The sequence below is a fragment of the Melopsittacus undulatus genome, chromosome 7 (assembly GCF_012275295.1).
Source record: "Melopsittacus undulatus isolate bMelUnd1 chromosome 7, bMelUnd1.mat.Z, whole genome shotgun sequence".
Lineage (NCBI taxonomy): Eukaryota > Metazoa > Chordata > Aves > Psittaciformes > Psittaculidae > Melopsittacus > Melopsittacus undulatus.
The window spans coordinates 28147804-28172168 of NC_047533.1; the positions used below are offsets into that span (position 1 = coordinate 28147804).

Genomic DNA, 24365 nt, shown 5'->3' on the forward strand with positions numbered 1-24365 from the left:
TCTCATTCCATCCTGAATTCTTTTTCTGCTATAGAAGCTAATAGTTCTCTCTTCAAGTACAGTGTAATTTGATTGCCTATGAGCTGCTCCTTCAGCTCCTTAACTGAATTCTTGATGCTGGTATTCCCAATCAGTGGTGAACACATTCACACCCTGTGTTGGCCACGCTTGTGCTTGGATGTATGACCTTGTAAGCACACCAGTTATTAGAAAGTATATACCCAACACCTGCTTGTCAGTCATGATGCTCCATGCCCCATGGCACACGTGCCCTTTCCACAGCTGGCATGCAGCAAGTCCTCTCCTCTTTTGGCACCCATCATTCTTCATGGGGCCAGGCCATGCTGGGTAGCACTGGCAGTGCATTTGCAGCTGGTTCCTTGCTGTGGATGGAGAACACATGGGGCTGCTTTCCCACCACCAGTTGCAAGGGCCATGTGAGAGCATGGGTGCTGCCAGGGATTGCTCCTGCCATACTTCCTCCTGCCCATTTTGTCCAGCACAAGCTACAACTAGAAAAACAATCCTGGCTTTCTGTTCCCCTGGGATTTCCCTCCCACACAGCTGAACGCCTGAGTCAGCAAAACTATCCCTCATGATATCACATTTGTGCACAGGGAGCCGACGCAAGCACAGGACATCTGGTCCCAATATCTAAAAACACTTAAATCATGCATGTCATTCCAAACATTTAAGGAACTTCAGAAGTTTTCTGTTACTTTCGTATATATTTCCTAGTTGCTTCAAGCAGAAAGGACTTCTTATGTTCAAGTTTCACTCTGAAGATCTGGGGAAATGTATATTCCATCTCATTTTAAGTAGAAAGAAAATCCCAGCCTTAAACATAAACCCAGACATGACTTAAACTACCTTTGTATTAACTTTTCTATTTTATTGGGTTTTTAATTATTCCAGGAGAATACCAAAACGTGCTGAGTTGTAACACTCACAATTTGGACCTCAATAAAAGGCAAAGAAAGGGTGGTTGTATGCCCCCAAAAAACACCCACAAAACAAATCCAACAAACACCACCACCACTCTGCTCCCAGTTTCAGTTGTATATGCTATATGGTGGAAGTACCAAGGTGTTTTCTACTTCTTCATTGTGATTTTGGTAGGAGAGAAAGGAGGCATGGCCCAGTGACCAGGCACCACACTGGGATTCTGGAGGCCGATACTGATCTCCATGCCCAACTGCGAGCTTCTCACTTTCCTCCACCCGTAAGCAGCAGTAGCTTCCTCATACTACAAGCATTAATTCAGGTGCTCTAATAGTCTGACACTGAGCTCCAGGTGTAAGTAATAACATTAAATGCAGCAAATTCACTTTTCAGCCCCCAAATACGCTGCAAATCACAGCACAGTGAGCAGAGGCACGCTCTGAGTCCTCTGCAACCTTTTTAGTTTGAGTATCAATAGTGGTCAAGCTGTCACAGGATGGAGCTCAGTATTAACTGGCTTCTTTTTAAAAGCCAGCATGGGTATGTCTACCTTGCAGTCTCTTTTACACAGCTCTTGCAAGAGAGAAAATACAGCACTTTGATATAATTTCTATTGTTCTTATCTGGCTCCACACACCTCAGGGTGGGAATGCTTCCAGTCTCTACTGTACATGGCTTCTACTGCAGCGTCTGCATACCACTATAGGAGCAAAAAAAGACTAATTTCTTTTTTGGCAACTACTAGAAAATTCTTCACCCCACCTGCAGTACAGAGAGCTCCTGCTTTCCTAACAAGCCGTCTGTCAATCCGCTCTCAGGACATGAGAATCAGATATTTGGGGCATAAATGATATTCCATATGGAGACACCACAGCAGCAAAAAAATAAGAGGTATGAGAAACCATTGTTTAAATGAGAGAATCCAGAAGATCTTGGTTGTATGTTACAACTCACAAAATACTTTAAGTCATTTATCTAAGACTTGGCTCCTACTTTGGAAGGCAGACTAGTATTACAGAGCTCTTTTGGACACTGTTTATTAGCATCAAAATGAAATATGAAAAGCACTTTCTGTTAAATCCAGGATCTGGACATCTCTCATAACATATACCCTAAATAAACCAAGTCAAATGGTATTGCAACAGCAAGAAATGAAATTTTGAATTAATACTGAATGCAAAAAAGGGGTTTTACTGCACTAAAGTATATTTAATCCTTCTAAAAATAAACTTTCAAAATAACATCATCACAATTAAGTTACTCCCAAATGTTACAATCACAGTACCATAGAATCATAGAATGGATTGGGTTGGAAAGGACCTTAAGATCACCTGGTTCCAACCCCCTGCCATAGGCAGCGACACCTCTCACTAGACCCTGTCACCCAAGACTATGCTCAGCCTGGCCTTGAACACTGCCAGGGATGGAGCATTTACCACAATGTGAGTAGCTACTCCAGCCATCAGCTGGGAGCCTCACATCCCAGACTACTTTCTAGTTTTCCTGAAGCAAACATTCTAACCCTCCCAGCAGGCAGTGCTGCAGGCCATAGCAAGGATCACAAAACCCACAGAATTTCTGTGCTACTGTTTAAGAACAGAGAGCATCCTCCAGGGAAGGGGGGTGAGAGGCGATAAATCCAGACACAGTTGTTTGCTCTTTAAAATTTCACTTTTTCTTTAATACCCACCACAGAAAACCTAAACCAGTCTCAGGACAAGCTTCCCTCCTGCCTCCAAATCATTTCCCCCTGCCACCTCCGCCAACACCACTTCTGTCAGATGCCAGCAAATTACCAGTTGGTGGTCTCACTGTTCTACCCTGAGCCATTATTTTAATTAGTGAGAGCATTGAGAAAAGATTAGTGTACAAATATTGGCGAATCTTCAAACAAGAGGACATGCTGTCCATTTTATTCACAATGAAAAAGCTCTTAAAGAGATTTCGATAAAGATTTGCCTCCTGCTTGCAGCCCACATTTGTAATGTTTATATAAATGGGGGATATAAATCTTTTTCAAATGAACCCCACAGTTTTTAAACCAGCCTTGTTATAAACTGCCTGTTTCCGTTTTGCCTGCCTAAGCAAGCAACGCCAAGCCTGCTCGGGATAGACTGGAACTAATTTAATGTGCTCCAGGTTTAATCCCCATCCTCCCAGCTTTTACTGGCAGATTTTACACAGAGGACTACTGCTGACTTTAACAATGATTCATGTGATAAGTGGGGTTTGATTTGTTTTTCCACATCAGAAAACACGCAACAGAAATGCCACCAAAAATCATTTTAATAAAACATGACCGAGTCAGAGCCAGATTTAAACCAATAATTAACCTTTGTTACAAGAACTGCTTCTCTGCACTCTGCAGCTCTTTGAATTTATTAAGGTGCTTTATTTTGCCTTATGCAAAAGAACAGAAGTCTGCAGACCTCTACATCTGGTCTGGAAGGAAGCCAGCGCTCGCTCCGCACATCCCCATGCCGCATCGCAGGACGTGTGTCTGTCATTAACGACGCAAAAGAGCGGGACAACCAAAATCACCGGCCACGGCCCAGCTCCAGGCGTCACCCTCCGGCAGGGCTTGAAACCAGGATCAGCTACGAAGTGCCCCCCGTGCCCTGCTCGGGCTGCGGCGGCGGGTCCGTGTGCCTGCAGATGGCAGTGTGGGAGCGCCGCGGGAGCAGAGCTGCCTCCTGGAAACCGATCCAGGCTGAGCTTCAGCTTGCTGTAGCAATTACCCCAACATCCCGAGAATTACTGGTGCAGACATGCTGCTTTTCCTTCTTCTTTTCCTTCTTTTCCTTTTATTTTTAAATTGATTATTTTTAAAGATTTTAATTTATTTATTTTTGGTTTATAATTTGGGGGAGGAAAACACGTTCATCAACACAGAACACTGAACAAGGGACAGCACTTACATAAGTAGCAGCCACACATTTCTACAAAATGCAGCTGAACTACTGATACAGAGACTGTACAGATACTACTTTTGCAATCGCCTCCTCCTGTACCAAATTCCTTACTCATTTACATAAACCAGATGCTTCTCTGACAAACCAAATTCCTCAAAGAAAATACAGAAGTTGCCATATATTTCATGTCTGAAATTAAAGATGATGGGAATATCTAGCACAAATGTTCCATTAGCCACTAAAGGCAAACATATACGTTAAGTGCAAGTTTTTTTCTATTTAGCAGAACTTTTGTGAGGGTTTAGGTGATCCTTGGCAGAAGTGTTAGAAAAGGAAAATGAAGCTACTTAGGTTGTATTTACTGCCTTCCAATGGCTTTCACTCCCGCTGGGGAAGCCAGCTAGATTCTTTGCTAGCTCTTGACTCTCAAAGGAGTTCACTGAGTGGACAGACGCTCCAAAACCAATGTTCTATATTCCTCATCCCTACAGGAGAACTGGCTCCTGGAATCTTTCTTCCCAGTACTTGGCTCCTGGAGGATTACAAGAGGAATAGGAAGAATGATTATTTGACTGTTTTAGTATAATTTAGAACTTGCATCTTTTTGGTACACATGGATAAAGTGAAGGACATGGCGAATACCTATTCGCTGTTACCAAGAGAAGAAACTGTAATCATAAAGTTTTTCCAAAATCTCTCAGTTGCCCCTAATTCTCACTGCTTCTACCAAAAACCAGCTTGCTCCATTTCTAGATTACTACAGGAACAGTATTTTACATTTAATCTGAAAGGCCACATTCATGGAAGATGCCTGAAGGTTACACTTGTTACTCACCTAACCTTCCAGAACACACCCTTATCTGTCAAATACTTCTGAATGCAAGGATCTACCAACTTTTGGTGTGGAGCTATCAAAAACTTAAGAAGTGCAAATCCTTATCTTGAATGGCACAGAGCAATAGAGAATTCACAGTAAGAGCAAAATATTCAGCCTGAGAATAACTAGGAGGTAACTGAACAACAACCAACCAACCCACCAATGGTAACCAAAACATCAGGGGAAGAGTGAGGGTGAGCTATAAACCCTAGTATTTCATGCCATTCTCTGCACAGAGGGCAAGAATGGCCATGAAATGTAGAATGGTCTGAAGCTGCAGGTACAAATACAGAAAACACACAGCAAAGGCAACTTTGTTAATAGCAATGGCAAAACAATGAGAAGTAATTTCTTTGAGAAGTTTTTGGGACTACTCAGATGTCCAAACTTGCTCTGTGCCCTGAGATTTTGGTATCAATGGGATTTGCAAGAGCTGACATAGCTTTGAGCAGATCTTCTCAGAAACAGTAGTCATTTTCTTTTCTTAGCCCTTCTTTTCAGCACAGGCTAACAAATACTGAGCCAACTGCAAAATAACCAAGAACTAGTCCTAAAGGACCACTGCACTATTTCTCATCTATGAATTAGGTCACGTATTTCACTGGCCACCAATCTCAGTTAAAAATACCGGGAACTTAGAGAACAGGGTTATTAAATCACAATGTTCAACCACTTGAGAAATGTCTGTGGCAATTTTAGTAAAGTGAAACTGGAATGGAATACCCCAGAAGGACACTTTGTACTTAACCTTTTTAACTGGTCCTTTCAGAGGGACACCAGGACCCTAGAAGAGCTGTATGGCCCTAGAATATGGTAGCCATGTTTCCCTCTCCTGATAGCAGCAAGGCACTGCCACAAAGCCCACAGCTCTCACATCCAAACACTGACTGCTGGGAAACAGCAAACACAGACTACTGTCAAAACCCCAATGTCCACAAAATCTACACTGTACTTAAGTCAAAATCCTCTGTACTTAAGTCCCCATTTTCTGGCAAGAATGATTACATGAACATGATCACATATGAAAGGATAAACATCTGTCCACACACTGAGCCTCCTGCCAACAGTCAGAAAAACTTACATGTGTAACTGGGGGAAAAAAAAGTTGAAGTACTATTTTAGCTGCATCCTTCCAGTACTTTAAGCCTTCGAAAGACATTCCTTAAAAATCGCAAGTTTTCAACTTACAAAGTTGTCTCCACATAAAATAACAGAGCATCAGTCCTACGCAGACTGAAATTTAACTCAGTCTAGAACATCTTTCCCCCCAAATCTTATTATGCAAGTGAGTAAGTAAACAGCATGGCTGGTCCATTTCAATGCCACACAGCCAGAGCAATTCTAAGTCAGCATTCACGCCTCTTATTATTATTATTTTTTTAATTAAAGGAAAAAAATAAACCCTTCACAGTATCTATTGAGAAGATCACTCATGTAGTTTGTTCCCAACACTCATCAGTAATACATGCTAATTTCCAGCAGAGGTTCACTTTACACATCTGATATCACTGGGGATGGCTGAACCCAGGCCCACAGCTACATAATTAAATTCAGTGCTTCCATCTTAGCGCAAAGACCAGATTGACAGCACAGTGAAGCAAAAGCCCTTATCTACACAACTGATAAAGTAAGTATGCAAAAGCTCAAGAGGTTAGGGGATAGCCCAATCTCCCCCCCCCTACTTAATCTCTGCCAATTTGGCACCAATTAGACCCCTAAGAACCAGATTCATATTCTCAGCTTACTTCATACTTCAACAGCTACAAATGTAACAGTGCCTTTAACCCAATGATATAAAACTACAGAATTTCCTTGCTTGTTTATTAAAAAAACAAGCATCAAACTGATTCTCCCAACCACATGTTTTGATATTTCTCAAATAATTGGTAATGATCGTTGCCTGACTGCAATATTCATGACACACTGCTTTACCTTTTAAATAAACATGGAGTTTGCCAGCTCCAAAACTGACTTCATAGCCTCAGGGCTTCATGCTGTTCGTAGAATTCTTGTGTTATTTCTACCAGATCTCCAACTTTCCAGAACTCGACTTTTACATTTAAAGTTATCAGCTCATGAAGAACAAACCTCTCTCTCAAGGGATATTATACAGAAACAGCGTAAAAATTCATGGTGCAAAATATAAACATCTGTAAAAATTAAAGTATCAAGGCAATTTTCGTGACAGTACATAACTGTTCCCCAGAGTGTATATTTTGTTCATAATAAGCTGTAGATGTATGAAGAACTGAAATAGAAACTTCACATATTTTTCTCAGGAAGTTTTTCCCCAGCAGATTTTTGTCAGAATGTCTCTCCTGGTCTGTGTAACACCCTTTGCTTCTCAGTCTTCCATGCCTGCTACATCATTCAGCTGGTAGACTGGTGAATTACGAGGTTATGAATATCATGATGTTCAGTATTTATATGAAGACTAGATTGAAAATGGGATTTTTTTTTAAGAAATGCAAAACCAGTTTGCTTCTCAACAAAAAACTAGAAGCACATGCTGAAATAGATGTGGAAGGATAAGGGATAACACCTACCAACAGTGAAGAGCACTTGGAAGTTGTGCATTGGGTGGGGAAAAGTTGGGAAGGGCGGCAATTAGAAATGTTTTGGAAGAAGAAAACATTTTTTGGGGGTGAAAGTTAATTTTTACTTTGCCAATCACAATTTAAGTTAAATTCCAGTTTATTTTTCCTCATTTGGTTTATGATCTCATCTAGTCATCAAGGATGATTGATGATGTTTTAGGATTTGGGCCTTTGCCAGTTGCAAGTAAAAGGGAATTATTTATTTTTCTTCAGCACTATACTTCTGCCATTAACTGTATCCCACCCTTTTTGTTTACAGCCTGTCACTGAAGCCACAGCTTTATTTTAATGTGGTGTAAGCTCTTGTCTGGGACTGATGTGTAAGTGATCTAGCAGAAATCTTTCACAATGAGCATCACTTTGCACAGAAAGCATGCAACCTTTACTTCTGAAATGAACCCTGCCACCACTCCAGACAAGGTTCTCTACTCCCATTTAAATGCAGACTTAAAAGCCATACTTGAGCAATGGGCAATATCCTTTTTCTTGTGGTAAAACTACATTTATTTAATCCCTTTAAAAACAAACAAACAAGAAAATGACTTTGACCTTTGCCTTGGTGCAAGGATTCTGATTTGAAATGTGTATTACATTTCTAACGCACTGTAACTGTGTCCAGCTGAACAGGGTCAGATTTATGTGCAATTAGGAAAAAAGGAAACCAGAGCAATTTCGTTTCCATGTTTGTTAATATCAAAACATCTCGTATCAGCATTAAGTTTTAAACTGAAATTCACACAGAATAATAAAACAAAGAGAAGGTAACTCAAAAATGAGTGGTCTGCTAAAAACTGCATTAAACAAATAATATGGACTTTCTCACTTGCATTTTTTTCTGGTTTAAACTATTCAAAAACGTGTGTGTGAGCCCCTATTTTGGCTGTTCATAAGCCACAGGGAGATTTTTTTGCATGAACTCTTCAACCTGAGAGTTTTAGCAGAAAAGCTTCTTTACAAGGCTTAATTAAAAGCAGGTTTAAGTTGGGGCCCTCACTCACTCTGTTTTTTATTTTGGCCTTCTCTCTGTGTCAGAAGTCAAGTCCCCAAAGAGAAATGAAGTTCATTATTGAGTCAGGAGAATATTTTCTCCTTCATTCTAAGCCCAGCCTAACATGTTTCAGGTTAGTTTGAGTTTGGCTTTAGGTATCTCCAAATGAGATTTTATATTCACTTAAGGGTGAAATGTAAGAAGATGCTAATCATGATTTTTAACTTTGCCCTGCATAGTAAATAATGTGTGAAAAGCAGACTGCAATCTCCTTTGAATGCAATTGGTTTGGTGCAGGGAATTGTATATTCTAAACAGATGGTGTTCAGAATAAGTATACTTCACACCATGACAGGTTAATGATAAATGCATTGTCATTGTCATGAAGCATGGCAAAGAGTCATGCAATCACTCTATAAAATGTATTGAGCAATGTACCAAACCAGAAGAGTAATGACAGAGCTGTAGGAAAACATTCAGTTTTTTCCAGAATGTTTTTAGTAGTAGTTCACTGGTGACTTGACATTGGATACTATGCAGTTCTTAAGGCATATTCTCCTCAAAAGCAAGATTATATTTTAGCATAAATAACTATATAAAAGAGATTTTGTATTCACTACTAAAAATTAAGTGGTTTTCTTCCTGCTCTCCCTTTTTCCCACATTGTCTAGTCTAATGAAAACGGCCATAAAGAGTTACACATCCAGCATGGTCCACTGTGATTTCATCAGAACAAGGATACATGGTCATTCTGGTGCAATGAACAAGGACCAACAGTCAAGCAATTCATCACTTTGCATAACATATTATGTTACCCTTGGTGGTTTTGTAACTGGACAGCAGGCACAGCCTAGTGCATCCTGTTTGTAACCAATAGCAGAAGCAGACGCAAGAGCATGATATTTGTCATAAACATTTCTAAGAACAAAAACATGCTGGTGTTTTTCAAAAGGCCTTTAAATGTTCACCAGATGTGGAGCACATGCGGCCCTTGAACGTGAGAGAATAATGTGACAATAAAGTTGAATCAACACAGCATGTGCCAGTAATCACACTAAGATGACATGCAAATGTTTAAAAATGAAAATATGTAAATTATTTTTAGTTCTTCAGGACAGAAAAGCAGGTCACCTGGTCATCCATTAGTTGCTGTTTTCATCATCATTTGAGAGCCCATCTGCATGAAATATGTTGTTCCCTCTGTGAGACAGTCTAGCTTTCATATCTTTACATAAGAAATTCCACTCCTGTTGCACTACTTAACTGAGAACAAGTAAAAGATTTAAAGGTATCCTCTGCCTCTACATGTTTTATGAAAATAAAACTCTTATGAACAGCACATGCAGGAAAAGGATAACTAGTGCCCACCAAGAGTGCTTTAGTGATGCTTTTGAACTGTCCATTCTCTTGAATTACAGAAGGGAAGCAGGATGAGAAAGGGCACACTAATCCATGCTTATCTATACTTCCCTGAGTCCACCTATCAGATGCCAAAGAAATCATTCATTTTCCAGTAGCAATCACTTCTAACAGAAATCTTGCTCAGGATATGGATAAAACACAAATGCACACAGTGATAGTCTAGGAAACAATTAATTTCACGAAAGCAACCAAACCACTTGCAGATGCTGACATTTGGAGTTCAAACTGATATCCTTACACAGGTTGAGTTCATACAGAAGTTTAATTCTGTGTAGCTGCAAAAAATGGGTGAAATCAGAACCCAAAGCAAAACGCTGAAGCTTTACACCATGCTAAATAGACTTCTCCGCTACTACATCCCCTGAAACACATGGTGGCTTCCCAATCTATACGTCTGTTGACAAGGCATGTAGTCAGGCCCCTACCAATTAAATGTTGGCATAGGTGCCTTCTGGACATACAACCTCTTCTCTGCAATAAACAAGCAGATGAAACTAAACCAGTATGCAGACAATGAAAAACTTCGCATGTGTCAGTGACATATTCCCTTGAAGCAGCAGCAGCTTACATCTTTGCGTATCTGCTGCCATCTCTGTAGATGCAATGAAAAGATGTAGTGAACCATTTCTCCTCTACAGCACTTAGATTCTCAAATGGCCTTTTTTTCCAGGTGACACAGGAGAAGAAGCATCAATTTTCCAGTAATTCTGGCAAGCTTGGAGAAACAGTAGATAAGAGGAAGATGCTACCTGAGCAGCCCGAACGCCTTCCAGAACCACTGTGGAATGAGGGGTAGTGAGTGTTCTGTACTGATTCCTTGAGTATCAAATAGGTTTTGAGTAATTCCAGAAATGAAATAACCTGGACAGAAAGTCCATCTACAGTCTGGGGAAAAACTTACACAGAGGGGATGCAGGATAATTCAGTTAAGACAAGTGAGAAGGCTGAGAGAGCTTTTTACTTGGCTTTTGGTACACAAACATATATTTTGAAATATATTCCTGTGTATTATATAGTTACACTCATAAGACTTACACCCAGCTAAGCCTACTGTCCATTACGAATAACAAACTTTAACCAGTGGTATATGATAGGGAGTATTATCTTTTTAAATGTTCATTTTTGTTTTATTCTTCAAGTAGAGACTTTCAGTTTTCTCGTAGCTGTATCTGTTAAACAGATACAAGAATGAATGCTTTTTAAAAATGTACTTTCAAAATCAAACAGAATCAAACCAAATCAAGCCAGTGAGAGCTTGATCACCAGAAACATCATAGCCATTTAAAAATTATTTGTTAATAAAAAAGAGGTTGAGGACCCATGCCAGTCTCTCTTGGGGAACCTTTACTTTAAACACACTCTGATCCTACTAACTGAAACGCATTATTCTGAGCAGATACATTTAACACCTCCAGCATTTGAGAATCTCACTTAATACAGTGCCTACAACTTTCCAGAATGCTCCTGTGTTGCTGAAGAATACTGGGCTAAGAAATTCAGAGGAAACTATAGATATTTTTAAAAACTTCAAGAAAATGTTCCTTATTTTTATTAGAGAAGAACCCTTCTGCTCCATTCAGGAAAGGCAGCACTATTATGTGAACGTGCGATGAAACTGTGAAGTATATCTGAATAATTTGCTGCCTACAACTTAGCATCTATTTTGCTTTCCCTAGGCATGGGGATGGGTAAGGAAGAAATACTAGAAGAGAAACTGCTGGATAGAATCAAATCATATTTGAAGAGTTTCTCATCTCTGGCCCATTACCTTTTCTTCTTCTCTACAAATGCTCTCATTAAAAAGAATCTGAAACCTTTCCCATCGCCAGGCAGAGACACAGACTATCATTTGCTACTTATCCATTACCTACATTTTACTCTCCTGAAGGATGAGCCTACAGCCACTCGACAGTTGTGCTGAATGGCACTGGTTTATGGACCAAACCATTTATTTACTGTAACTACAACCATATGTTTTAACCTGCTAAAAATGATGAAATACTTCCCATCAATAGTCCAAGTTAGATTTCTGTACTGAATTGCCTAATATGAACATACAACATTTCTGTACTTCAAACAAACAGAGTGTGAGGAGGTGAAGAGCAGTTAAATATATTCATGCCTTATTAGACACAGCTGCACAAATGGGCCATCATATTTCATTAGAAAATACTGTACAAGTGTTACTTGTGCTGGTGCCCTTCATTTCTGCAGGCAACATGACTACTTTGAATTACAGTAACACTCACAGAACCATATGCTATTTGTTTAAAGGCACACAAAGGGAAACACCCTGGGACAGGGTGGTGCAGGGTGGGACATCCAGAGAGAAATGTAATTTTTTCCTCCTGTGCCTACTACATTTTAATTAACAAAGCATTTTTATAGGATACATGAAAGAGTAACCACAGAGAAAATTATACTACAGAAGCCTCAGACTTGGTAAAACCAAGTCACTTCTAGGTATGGAGCAAGTATTTCCTTTTGCTTTATGGAGGGAGGATGAGGGCAAATGAGCTGGGACATCACAGCCAGCAGGCAGCTTCCAGCATAAACCCACTTTTGTCAGCCCTATAGTATGTTGCCTTACATGTTCTTGTACCCAAATATGGTGCCATGGGGTAAAATAGGCAGGCTTCCAACGAGGTATCATCTTAGCTCAAGAAAGTTCCTAGAGAAATTCAATAGCAATGAAAGGTAACTTAGATGAAGAGGCATGAACTGGAGAAAATCTAAAGAAAATAAACCACTAGAACAAATCTCTCCATTTCCCGAGAAAACCTAGCAACACGTGGGAGACACCTACTAGGACTGAGTTGTTTGTCTGTTACACATACCTTTGGAATAGCAGAGGTAGTAGTAACCAGTTTGATTGATTCCTAATATTTTATACTTCTCCAAGTGGGAAGAGTTAGTTACAAGTTTGTTTAAGCAGAAGTAACTGGTCATCTCCAAGAGGATGCAAGCCAGTAAGTACTATACTGGCAGACCTCTGACAAGACAGCTTTGATTCTAAAAACAATTCTTCACAACCTATTGCAGAGGTAAAATTCCAATACGATTTTGTTGGCTGAGCCAGCATGCTGCCTTTCTCACAACAACTGCTTTACTAAGCTAGACAAAGAGAGCTGAGCCTGCCTTCTTCACTGGAAGTGAGCAAATGGTATCAGCGAGCCTATACATTTGCAAACAATTATATCATCATTTATGACAAAAAATCTACCATGGCTCCATAACTGGACTGAGCTGCAATCAGCTTGCTGTGTAGGACTATGTCTTCGTGCAGCAATTCATGTAGCTTCCTTTAAGCGTGGAGGTTTTCACTGAAAACACGGCCAGCAACCATGCAGAGTTTTGCAAGTTCTCTAACTCATTGCAGGTTCAATTCCACCAGGTAAACCATAAAACCCTAAGTCAGGAAAAATAGTTAACTCCTAGACCACCCCAATCCTGGCTGGTCTGACAACTTGGAAAACTAACACCACCTTGTTTTCCATCAAGTAGGCAAAATCAAATTAAGAATATACCTACCTTCCTACTGAAAATAATGGGTTTGGGAAAAATATTAGCCTCAGACCCTGAGCACAACTGCTCCTTCAAAGAGCTCCATGACCAAGAACAGATGATGTAGACAGAGACAGAGCTGTGATTTGAAGGCAGCAGCCATAAAGCCATGTTTGCACAAGCATGCCAAGACTTGCCAAAGCTGGGGTTTTTTGCCAGGGCAAAAATCCCATTGCATATTCTGCGGGACATGAGACAGAGGCCATGCTTACAGCTAGGGATCAGTATATTGCCAATTGGACTACCAGCTTTCCAGGTTGGGGCTCACTAATGCCCAGACACCGTAGAGTGTGGGAAAAAGTTAGGTGTGCACTTGTATGTCTGTGCTTGCACCATGTGCCCAGAAATGGCAGTGATCCGAGGAAGCATGTGTGCCACTGGAAAGGGAACTATGCAAATTGTTAAGGTGGAGAGACAGAGGAAATGCAACATGGCAGCCCCACTGTTAATTTTGAATATTGCCCACAGTAAAGTTTTCATTAATTTTGAACTGTGCTGTTTCTCTGCTTTCTCCTTGCCAGTCTGTAGGAAATAATCAAATATATCCTCCAAAAACTAAGGAAAACTAAGCTGACAGACTCACATAATCACACTCAAAACCGGATATACAGCCCTAGCACCATCAAATTGGTTTGCAGATAAGAGATTTAATAGGTGATTTACTGACTTTGAGCTAATCACTACAATGATACGCAATTCCTCTGAGTAAAGCTCTCACGAGATGCTTGTGCTTTGTGCTAATTTTGATTTAATTATTATTACAACAGTACCTAGAATCTTACCTAGGGACAACACATGGACTGTAAATACAAGGCAATACTGATTTTCTTAAAGACTAATATAATTAGCAAAAGCAGAAAAACCCCAAAAGTAAATGTGGTCCTGCTTTGAAACTATAGCAGGGGCAAAATGTAGTTAGGATCATTAGCTAAGAAACTTTATCTAAAATCTTAAAAAGACCCTTCTTTCCTGTATGACAAGCTGAGTGAATCATCTAGACTGAAAGCATCCAAAAGAGTACACCAGACAAGTCTTTTTACCAAAAGAACATGGGTATAATAATGAACAAAATGGATACAAAATTAAATGCTAGAGCACAGACAGAGCCACCTCCCTCTCCGCTTCCATTCACACACCACAGTAACACACAATTAACACCAAACTAATGAGCATATTAGTAGAGACTTAAACACCACAATAACACCCTTCATTCAGGACTTGGCAAAAACTTGCCAATTAACTTGTCAATCTGAATGCTGATGAATGGGAATTGCTAATGGGATTTCTGTTATTAAGAGGCAAAAACTGACTAAGGGAATCTGCACTCCTGCACTGCTTATCTATCATCACAGAAGCCGCTACTGAAAAAGGCACCTCTTACAGGTCCCTCAAAATATAAGATGCTGCTGTCAAGAGTCCTTGAATCCTCCACTTTGATAGATCTGAAATCGTGTATGCCATTTTTCTGCAGGTTAGTAAGTCAAGAGATTTGCTCAGTCCATTGGAGACATTTCTGATGTTTTCGGCAGATTTAAAGAAATATTTTACATATGACTCAGTCTGCCCTGTGTAAGTAATAGCAAAAGACAATTTTTTTGTGAGGGTGGCAACAGTCTCCTTAAGAAAGAGAAACCAGAAAGCAAATCCTGCCACTAATGTAAATCAGATAGTACAGAACACTATCAATGGAGCAACACATACAGCAAGGAAAGGGCTTACTGGGAGTACACACGACAGAGGCTTTGCCTCTTGGAGCACAATTATCTGTTTAAAAGCAAATGTGAATCATTCAATATTGTTAATATTGTGCTTCTCTGCAACTACTACATGTATACTGACAGCAGAGTGAGAGCATCAGCCTTTCAGTCTGATTAATGCTATTTTTTACAGCAAGCAAGCAATTAATACCACATTTTAAGGATAAAAGTGACAGAAAGAATGGCAAGTGACAGGCAGAGCCATAGCTAGTGAAGGACTCTGGCTATCACTGGTCACAAGTGTTCATATAAATCTGAAAATCATGCTGCCCTTCTGCAACATGGGCTAACAAGATACCAACTGCCATATAATCTCAACATGCACCTCGAAAGAAACTGCTAGAAAAAGCTATTAATTGTTTAAAATCCCAACAAAATAATCTCTGTGTGTGCAAAGGGGGTGGCAGTGGTTTTTTTGCTCCAAAAAGCTGGTTTCCATTGCAATCATTTATATGTTAGGGTTCTTTTATTTTACAGCAAGTATTTTGGTTTTGTATATAAAAGTATTTGGTATTTGCACCAAAAGTATTTGGGTTTGTATTTAAAAGTTCACATTGACTTAATATATTTAGTGTCTTTTCCCACAAGGCTTTTAAGTTTTATTGATACAGACATTTGTTCATTCAAAATAGCCATTTCTTTATTAAGTCCTCATTTTAGGGGCTCTACACGACCCTTATCTGGATGCAAAATATTAGCTCTTCCAGAAGATGAAGGAGGGAGGTCTTTGCTTTTTAAATGAGAACCATCATGGAAATACTTTACAATTTTTCAGACCAAACACAAGCATATTTCTTTGACAAGAATACAGAAAGATCCTCTTAACTCCCATGTGATATGGTAACCAGACTTAAGATATTTTAACCCCTTGACAGAGTTAGAAAAACTTACAATTTTCTTTCAACAGATTAATAAATTGACAGTAGAAAGTTTCTATTCACTCCCAAAGGATTAACTTCAGATTAAAACAATGTTAAACCAATCCCTACTTGTATTTTATTTTGCTTTTAAATTAGTCTGATGAGCATTTCACTCACAAAAAATTAGCTTCACTAGAAGAATTATATATACACGTATATAGAGTAGAAGAGTTTATACACACACATATCTTACTTCCTGGGCTAGACAGGTTGGAATATCTGTCATGTCAAGCCTGGGAATATGAATTGTAATCAACAAGCTCCTCCTCTGTGGAGCATGGGTGGTGTACAAAACCAAACGCATCTAAAATGGCTCATCACTTACAGAAATTTAATCCACTGTTTTACCTGTACTAATGTAGCACCAAGGTTTCCCCAGCATTTCAGGGCTCTGTTTTATAGAAATGTACAGAAAACACACAAACACAAAGGTAAGAGGCATGGAGCAAGCAAAATAAATGAACTAAGACCACACGAGGCAGATAACAAGAAGCAACACCATGTCAGGACTTGTACATACCAGTTTTTAGGCAAGTTCATGAAATCTAACATAAACTCTATGTAGAATAAATACTTGCAAAGTTAAAAATATCACATGTATAAAAGGCAAAATCCAAATGGGTTTACAGGTTTACATGTTCTGGCACCATGTTCTGACTCTCAGTTTAAATGAAGCAAATCTCCCAAATAGGTGGTTAAATAAAAATTTGCTGTAAATACTGAATTATAAGTATTATAGTATTTTAAATATTGAATTTGCAAGCTTAAGCAAGTGATGGCTTACAGGCCTATTTTCTCTCCAGAAGTCATCAACAAATTACATTTCACTCTCTGGCTGCATAAGACCGAATAGAGTCATTGAATGGTGTGGGTTGGAAAGGAACTTAAGATCACCTAGTTCCAACCCCTCTGAAATGGGCAGGGATGCCTCACCCTACACCATGATGCCCAAGGTTCTGTCCAGTCTGCAATCTTATCCAAAAGGTACCAAATTTCAGAGGATGACCTTTGCAATCAACATGACACCAAGCAAGACTCTCCCCAAAACAATTCATTCCATATGCAACTTTATATTAAAAAGCAATTGATTTTAAGGAAGAAATTCTTTACTGTTAGGGTGGTGAGGTACTGGAATGGATTGCCCAGGGAGGTTGTGAAAGCTCCATCCCTGGCAGTGTTCAGGACCAGGTTGGATGAAACTTTGGGTGATATGGTTTAGTGTGAGGTGTCCCTGCCCATGGCAGGGGGGTTGGAACTAGATGATCTTGAGGTCCTTTCCAATCCTAACTATTCTATGATTCTATGATTTAAATTCAAGAGCAAGATTTTATGTAAATCCCTAATTACAGGCATCTGTATCGTGGGTATTCTTTCCAAATACTGTTGCAATAACTTTTCTAAAAACATTATTTAACAACATTGTAGGCCACCAAAAAGACAATTTATTGTACTGAGCTGAGGTATATAATGATAAATTACATGTAGACTAAAGCAATATAAATAATAATAACAAGGAATGCAATTTATCTTAATCTATTCTATGTAGAAATAAAGGTCTCACTACAGATGAACAATGAACTATTCTTGCAGAACTACTCCAAAGGCTTCTCTGCTTTCCCACTGCTTTGTATCTAAGAGCTTGCTTCAGCAGCCCTGATGCCCACACTTAAGCTTTTGGTTTATACCAGTTTACAGTCAATAAATGTCACCTCATAACTACTGTACCCTGTAGAAAAGCTGAGAGGTCTGAGACCTACACTGAGTTCTAGGCAGGGAAAGTCTACAGGCTTGTGTCTTACGGTTTCTAAATTTACTGGCATGGGATCCTGTGCAGGCATGCATATGTGAACAACGCCTACCACATTATGCAATGGCCAAAAGTGCAAATAAATCATAGAATCATAGAATAGTTAGGATTGGAAAGGACCTCAAGATAATCTAGTTCCAACCCGCCTGCCATGGGCAGGGACACCTCACACTAAACCATATCACCCAAGGCTTCATCCAACCTTGTCATGAAAACTGCCAGGGATGGAGCATTCACAGCCTCCCCGGGCAACCCATTCCAGTGCCTCACCACCCTCACAGTAAAGAATTTCTTCCTTATATCCAGTCTAAACCTCTGCTGTTTAAGTTTCAACCCATTACCCCTTGTCCTATCACTACAGTCCCTAATGAATAGTCCCTCACCAGCATCCCTGTAGGCCCCCTTCAGATACTGGAAGGCTGCTATGAGGTCTCCACGCAGCCTTCTCTTCTCCAGGCTGAACAGACCCAACTTTCTCAGCCTGCCTTCATATGGGAGGTGCTCCAGTCCTCTGATCATCCTTGTGGCCCTCCTCTGGACTTGTTCCAACAGTTCCATGTCCGTTTTATGTTGAGGACACCAGAACTGCACAGAATACTTCAAGTGAGGTCTCACAAGAGCAGAGTAGAGGGGCAGAATCACCTCCTTCAACCTGCTGGTCATGCTCCTCTTGATGCAGCCCAGGATACAGTTGGCTTTCTGGGCTGTGAGTGCACACTGCTGGCTCATGTTCATTTTCTCATTGACCAACACCCCCAAGTCCTTCTCCGCAGGACTACCATGAATTTCCTTTTTGCCCAACCTGTAGCTGTGCCTGGGATTGCTCCAACCCAGGTGTAGGACCTTGCACTTGGCATGGTTAAATTTCATGAGGTTGGCATCAGCCCACCTCACAAGTGTCAAGGTCCCTCTGAATGGCATTCCTTCCCTCTAGCATATCAACAGAACCACACAGCTTGGTGTCATTGGCAAACTTGCTGTCATCCTTGATTCAGTAATAAGCTGCGCATACCCTGCGTTTGTAAAAATGGTAGAGAATCACGGCACAGGATGGAATGGTTACCAGCACCCCGGCTATTATATCTTGCTACTGAAAACATTAATAAGAATGACAAATACTTGCAGTTTTTCCACTTCTTTTTTTTTTGTGAGTTTGCACTCTAATATTCATAGGAGAAAGAATGATGTCATTTTATTAACCTCGTAACTGCTTTCTGCCAACAGAAAAATAAAAACATTGGAAGGACCATCTGGCATGAAGTTTCTCTTAAAAACAAGTCTGTATTTTCTGTTGTTCAAGACACCAAGGGCAAAAAAAATAAATCTGCCTTCTGACAAATTTTGCAGCACTGAAATGAGAAAATAGATATAAAACACAATTCAGCTAATTAGTATTTGGAAATGTAAACGTGAAAATAGTGTATGGTCTGGAGCTCTTCATATAAGTCTGTGTAGCATCCAACAGGAGAGTTTCAGAGCAGTACTCTTCATAGAGCAACTGCACTTTCTCTTGAGGCACATTATACCCCAATCACACTTTCTACTGCTGCTGGGTACTTTAAAATTTAATTTGTAGGCAGAAATTCCTGTTCAGTGAATATACAAGTAGTATGCATTAAAAACAACAAAAATATATTTTTTGCTCATGGTGTCACATTTTGTTCAAATTCTGAAGAGAGCTCCTCCTCTTGTGTTTCTGTATTTCATAGGCCTCTACTGCTTAATAAACCTCCATGAAAGTTACAGATTTTTAATTATGACAAAACAGTGGAAGTGGGCTGCTTTCTACCTTTTCCAGGCCATTTTTAGAACTAAGTACCTGCAACATCAGCTGAAAGGAATGAATCAAGGAATAAGAAAAAGCAAAATGGAAGAGGTTATTCTATGTAAGAGTTAGGCTAAAGGCTTCATGCCAACAACATGTTCTTTCTGAAAAGAACAAAGTATACTAAGCTGGGAATTATAAGACCCAACAGAGAGATCTAGTAATGAGAAATTCCAAAACTGTGTAGATTGTTTTGGGGGGAAATCTGAGAATTCTCATACCACCTGTTTACACTGGGTTATCTCCTTGGCATCAGCTGAGTTTGATATACATCCATCAGTAAAAAAATGCAGAATCCCTACATTGTCCGAATCTAATATTACTCCCGACAGATCTTTTACAAACAGTTGTCTTCTATGTGGCTCCAGTATAGATAGTATATCCAAGATAGTAACAACACTACTTTCATGTTGAAACAATTTTTATTGAGGATTTTTTAAGATTTATTGTTGTAAAATATTGAAATGTAACAATTATGCTGAAGAATTTCTCAGAACTACTGCTGAAATCAACTACCACAGCATCAAATTTAGTGCAGTGCTGTGTAGCAACCATTCATAACACAATTCCTAGCTGTTGTTTTTTAAACAGAAATATCTCTAATGTCTTCTGGGTCTCTCAGTATTGTTTTGCTCTCCCTACAAACTCCTGTCAACAGAACAGAGACATGACATGTGCTCAGAAGCAGATAATGCATGTCAGACTCTGTTTTCAAAATAGAATCAGTAAGAGATACATGCTGTACAGATTGTGTAATTCAAAATAACAGTTGTTTGAACTACTGAAAATGAGTATGTGCTTAAGGAACAGTTACAAATGTTAGTCTAGAAAGTTTGTTTTGGCTAACACATTTTACCTTAATATGATGGGTGGAAGGCAGTGGGTATAATCGTAGATGGCTTTGGATTATGAGAGTGCTTGTTATACATTTCTTTGTTATATGTAGCTTGGATGTTTTTTACCTCAGTTTTTCCACTCCCTGATGATTTACGACATGGCATTTATATAGGCAGTTGCGTGTTATGAAAACAATGCTGAGCTTGCAGCTTTATTTTAATTCTAAAGCTGAACTGGTTTTAAGATGGAACTTAACCAGCTTCTGAGAAGAGCTATGTGACGCGAGCCACTGCAGGAGAAAGAAGGGGATTATGAGTTGTCAATGCCATGCTCTACAGTGGAGACAAACCAACAAAATGGCTGCAGTGAGTTCTTTTACCTGAGATGTGTTTTTCTTAACTAAAGAAAGCTGCCTATGTAATTCAAAAATATTTCAGTCTTGCCAAGAGAGAACAGCTTTTTTAACTGATGTAGTCAAGAGCTTGCTACTCTTCAAGCTTTGCATTTCTCCCCCCCCCCAAGTCACAGAAATTTATTGACTACAAAGTTAAGAAGTATGGGCTGAGTCTTCTCCAAGAACCAGGGATTACATCCTGCTGACATAGATCATGGAGAGAGTTGGGTTGCTGGTTTGTTTTCAACATCTAGACAAAGACAGCTAATTTTTACAGAAGTAGTGTTGGATTTTAGTTGAGGTCCATACTATACACTTCACTCATTTAAGGCTGACTGACTTCATTAGAAGTTACTTTATAAAAAGACTTGCCTTTTGCTAGGATTTCAGATGGTTCTTCTAAAAGCAACACAATGGCAGAAGAGAAAGCACAGGGAGGAAAGGTTTGAGCTTTTCCTAAATTTCAGCAGAAATTAACTTCTCCTGTGTTTCATATGTCTCCAAAGGTTAGTAGGATAAGAGTTCAACATACCATTAACTTCATTTCCTGAGAGAAATCCAAGTGTGATACAAAAAGAGTATGTAAATACTACTGTGGTCACCAACAGGATGCTGTAAAAAACGTGGTGGTGGGAAAAGCTGGGGATAGATAATAGCTGTGAGCAAGAGAAACATCACTCTCTTGGTGCATAGAATTTCCTACTACACTTCCACCTATTCAGCAAATTACACAAGTTTTACACTCACATAGGAACAAAATCCTCTCTCTATTTGATTCAGCTCATTATCTCAAGAAGCATCTTCAGAATGATGATGATGATAATAATAACAATAATAATAACCAATGTGAAGTTATTATCATCTTGGAAATTCATACAGATGTAAAACCATAATCCAATTCAATTATTTATGTACTTCACTTTTAATGCTTACTGTTTAGTTTATAAACTTTTTCTTAGACAAAACTATAAAGACTATGTAGGTTCCCATTCCTTTTACCAGTTTGTCAATCAGAAACAGCTTTTTAACAAGACATTCAATACACTTCTTCATAAAAAAATGAAGCTACAGCATCCAGTGGGAATTCAGAAATTAAATAAACTATTTTTTACTTAGGTCAAACAAATTCACATAATATGTACCTGCAGAAGTAATCTCTCAAAGGCAAGGAAGTTGTCCCATTTGGAAGTCTGGGGGTGTTTCAAAGTCTGTATCGTGGCCAGCACAAGCTGCAGAAGACCACAGTGGTTCTCCAACGCTTTGAGATTGTTTTTGAAAAGCTTAATGTATGAGCTGAGCTGTTCTGGGGTGACTCTGCCTGTGGAAAAAAAAACAGGATACAGCACTCACTGGAGGCAAATACAAACCTACATTTTTTTAATTATAGTGAATGGGTTATAGAGTATTTTAGAGCCTTTCTCCACTATGGCCTGATCATTTAAGATAAGGAAATAATACTTGATGACTACTTCTAAGCAAGCTTTCTATTTCTATCAAAAGCCCAATAGGAATTTGCAGGTCTTCTACCTTACACCAAACCCACACCCTCCAGTGCTTCCTAAGGGTGCATTTGTGATTATTTTTGACTCAGAAAACAGAGATATTTTTAGTGATTCAAGGAACTGTTTTCTGGAGCTGTTCTTGGAAGGGACAGTTCCAAGGCGTGACTCTTCAGGCGTAGCATGATTTCACCCGTTATTTGAAACTGAACACCCTGGTGCCCATATGCCCCTAGATCTCGCCCTAATAGAAGAGCATGAAAGGAGTCATTCAGGCCACACAGACACTACAGAACTAGCAGTTAACAACAACATTAATGTGCCAGTTAAACTGCTAGATCAATTTGTATTTTAGAAGTGATCTGTTTCAGGGAGGAAGGTCCATAGTACCTCATCTGTCCCAAGAAAATCTTCACAGGCAATCACACATGACATCAACATGCAAGGAAAAATGGTGTCAAAACACCATCCTAATTGCAAGTCTGGACTGAAATCCAGTCTAGGGCTGGTTCCTGGCAGTCTCTGCCAGTTACAAGTCACTTTCCTCAAGCAAATGAGACCTAAAGAACAAGGACATGTGAGGAGTGAGGAGGATCCTTTAACTTAACCAGGACAAGCTTTGGTTCCAGAAAGGCAGTAGGCTGAGCTGATGCTAGGTGGTTCATGGCTTACACTACTGCTCATTTTTCTCAGTATTTTTCCATAAGGGAAAGATCTTGTAAGACTGCCACAGTGTTTCTTCTCTGTGTTTGGTTATATCATCACTTTACAAGGCTTTCCTTCTGCCTCCATCCTTTCAGTATCACATAAATGGCAAATAAATGATGCCAGCAGTGAATAAATGTTGAAAGCACTTTCTCTTCATTTCAGTGATACCAAGGTTGGTCATTGGAAGAACATTTAGTTTAGGGAAAGCTTCTAAATAAAGCAAAACCACACAGGCTCTTTATGTGAATTTTAACAGAAAGCATCAAACTGAAAAATCAGCAAATGCACACACAAATCAAGCTGACAGCACTCAGTAGGCCGGAGAGCTGACAAAAGGCTTCCACGGTTAGCCTGCACCGGCTAAAACAGCAACCACAGCCATGTGTGTTTTTAGACTAAACACTGGAGCTTTCAGTCTTGTTTTATTTCTTTTAAAGCTGTCTCAGGCAGATTTACATGGTGATTTGAAAATGTCAGTGCATGATGGCTTGCAGCATACCTTTAATAATGAATGCATTATTACCTATAGCAGTCCTGATATATTGTGGCATATTCAAAATCTGGTAAGTTGCTTCAACTGGGAAAACATGAAGTTGCCAGCCCTTCCCTCATATGAAACAATAAAATGGGAGGGCTTTCCAGACTTCTGATTTCAATTAAAAAAAAATTTATTTCAAGAGCTTTGTTCCATATTGTCCCTTGTGAAAGTGAATGCAGATGCAGCACTGGATCAGTGTAACATCCATTCAGCACCATTTTAGACAATCAAATTCTTTCCCACCCTCAGAATGCCACCAAAAGAAAGTCCAATATGTATGTGAACAGAAGTGAAATGCTGACCTTAGCAAGTCATTAATAAAACTTACATTGGCATTAAAGAGTCCAGCATCTCATCGATGATACTTACAGTATCAATGGAACCAGTTGGATTCAGGGTTCAAGAGTTCCAGCCAATTTTTACACAGAAATCTCCCCGGACAACTGTCTGATAAGTAAAACTGTTCCAGTAGATGAGGAAAGGAATTTGAGAAAGTGACTGGTAGTAATCAGCAATTAAATGACTCTTCCTGAGGCCTAAATCCTCCTCACCTTCCCTGCTGCTTGCTCACAGAGGGAGGCTTCAGCACAACAGACTAAATTTGATCTAATCCTAACCCCACCAGCCTTTTATTTTTTTTAAGTCCCTTTGCCATTTTAAGTCCTTTTGTGTTGCAATGTGGCAGACAGGTCCTATGAAACCAAGAGGAGACAGATGACAACGACATCATCATGTTTCAACTGCTCTTCTAAAGCACGGCCACATGTCTGTGTGAACA

The 24365-nt window shown here is 39.5% G+C and overlaps 1 protein-coding gene across 1 annotated transcript in view; it reads right to left on the reverse strand.

Annotated features, from left to right (window-relative positions):
• The window catches only part of SCFD2 (sec1 family domain containing 2), a 191707-nt gene that overhangs the window by 118463 nt on the left and 48879 nt on the right, over positions 1-24365 (reverse strand). Inside the window, exon 4 of the mRNA XM_034064956.1 lies at positions 21985-22160. Within this exon, the coding sequence (XP_033920847.1) occupies positions 21985-22160 (176 nt within the window). The remainder of the gene's footprint in view (positions 1-21984; positions 22161-24365) is intronic.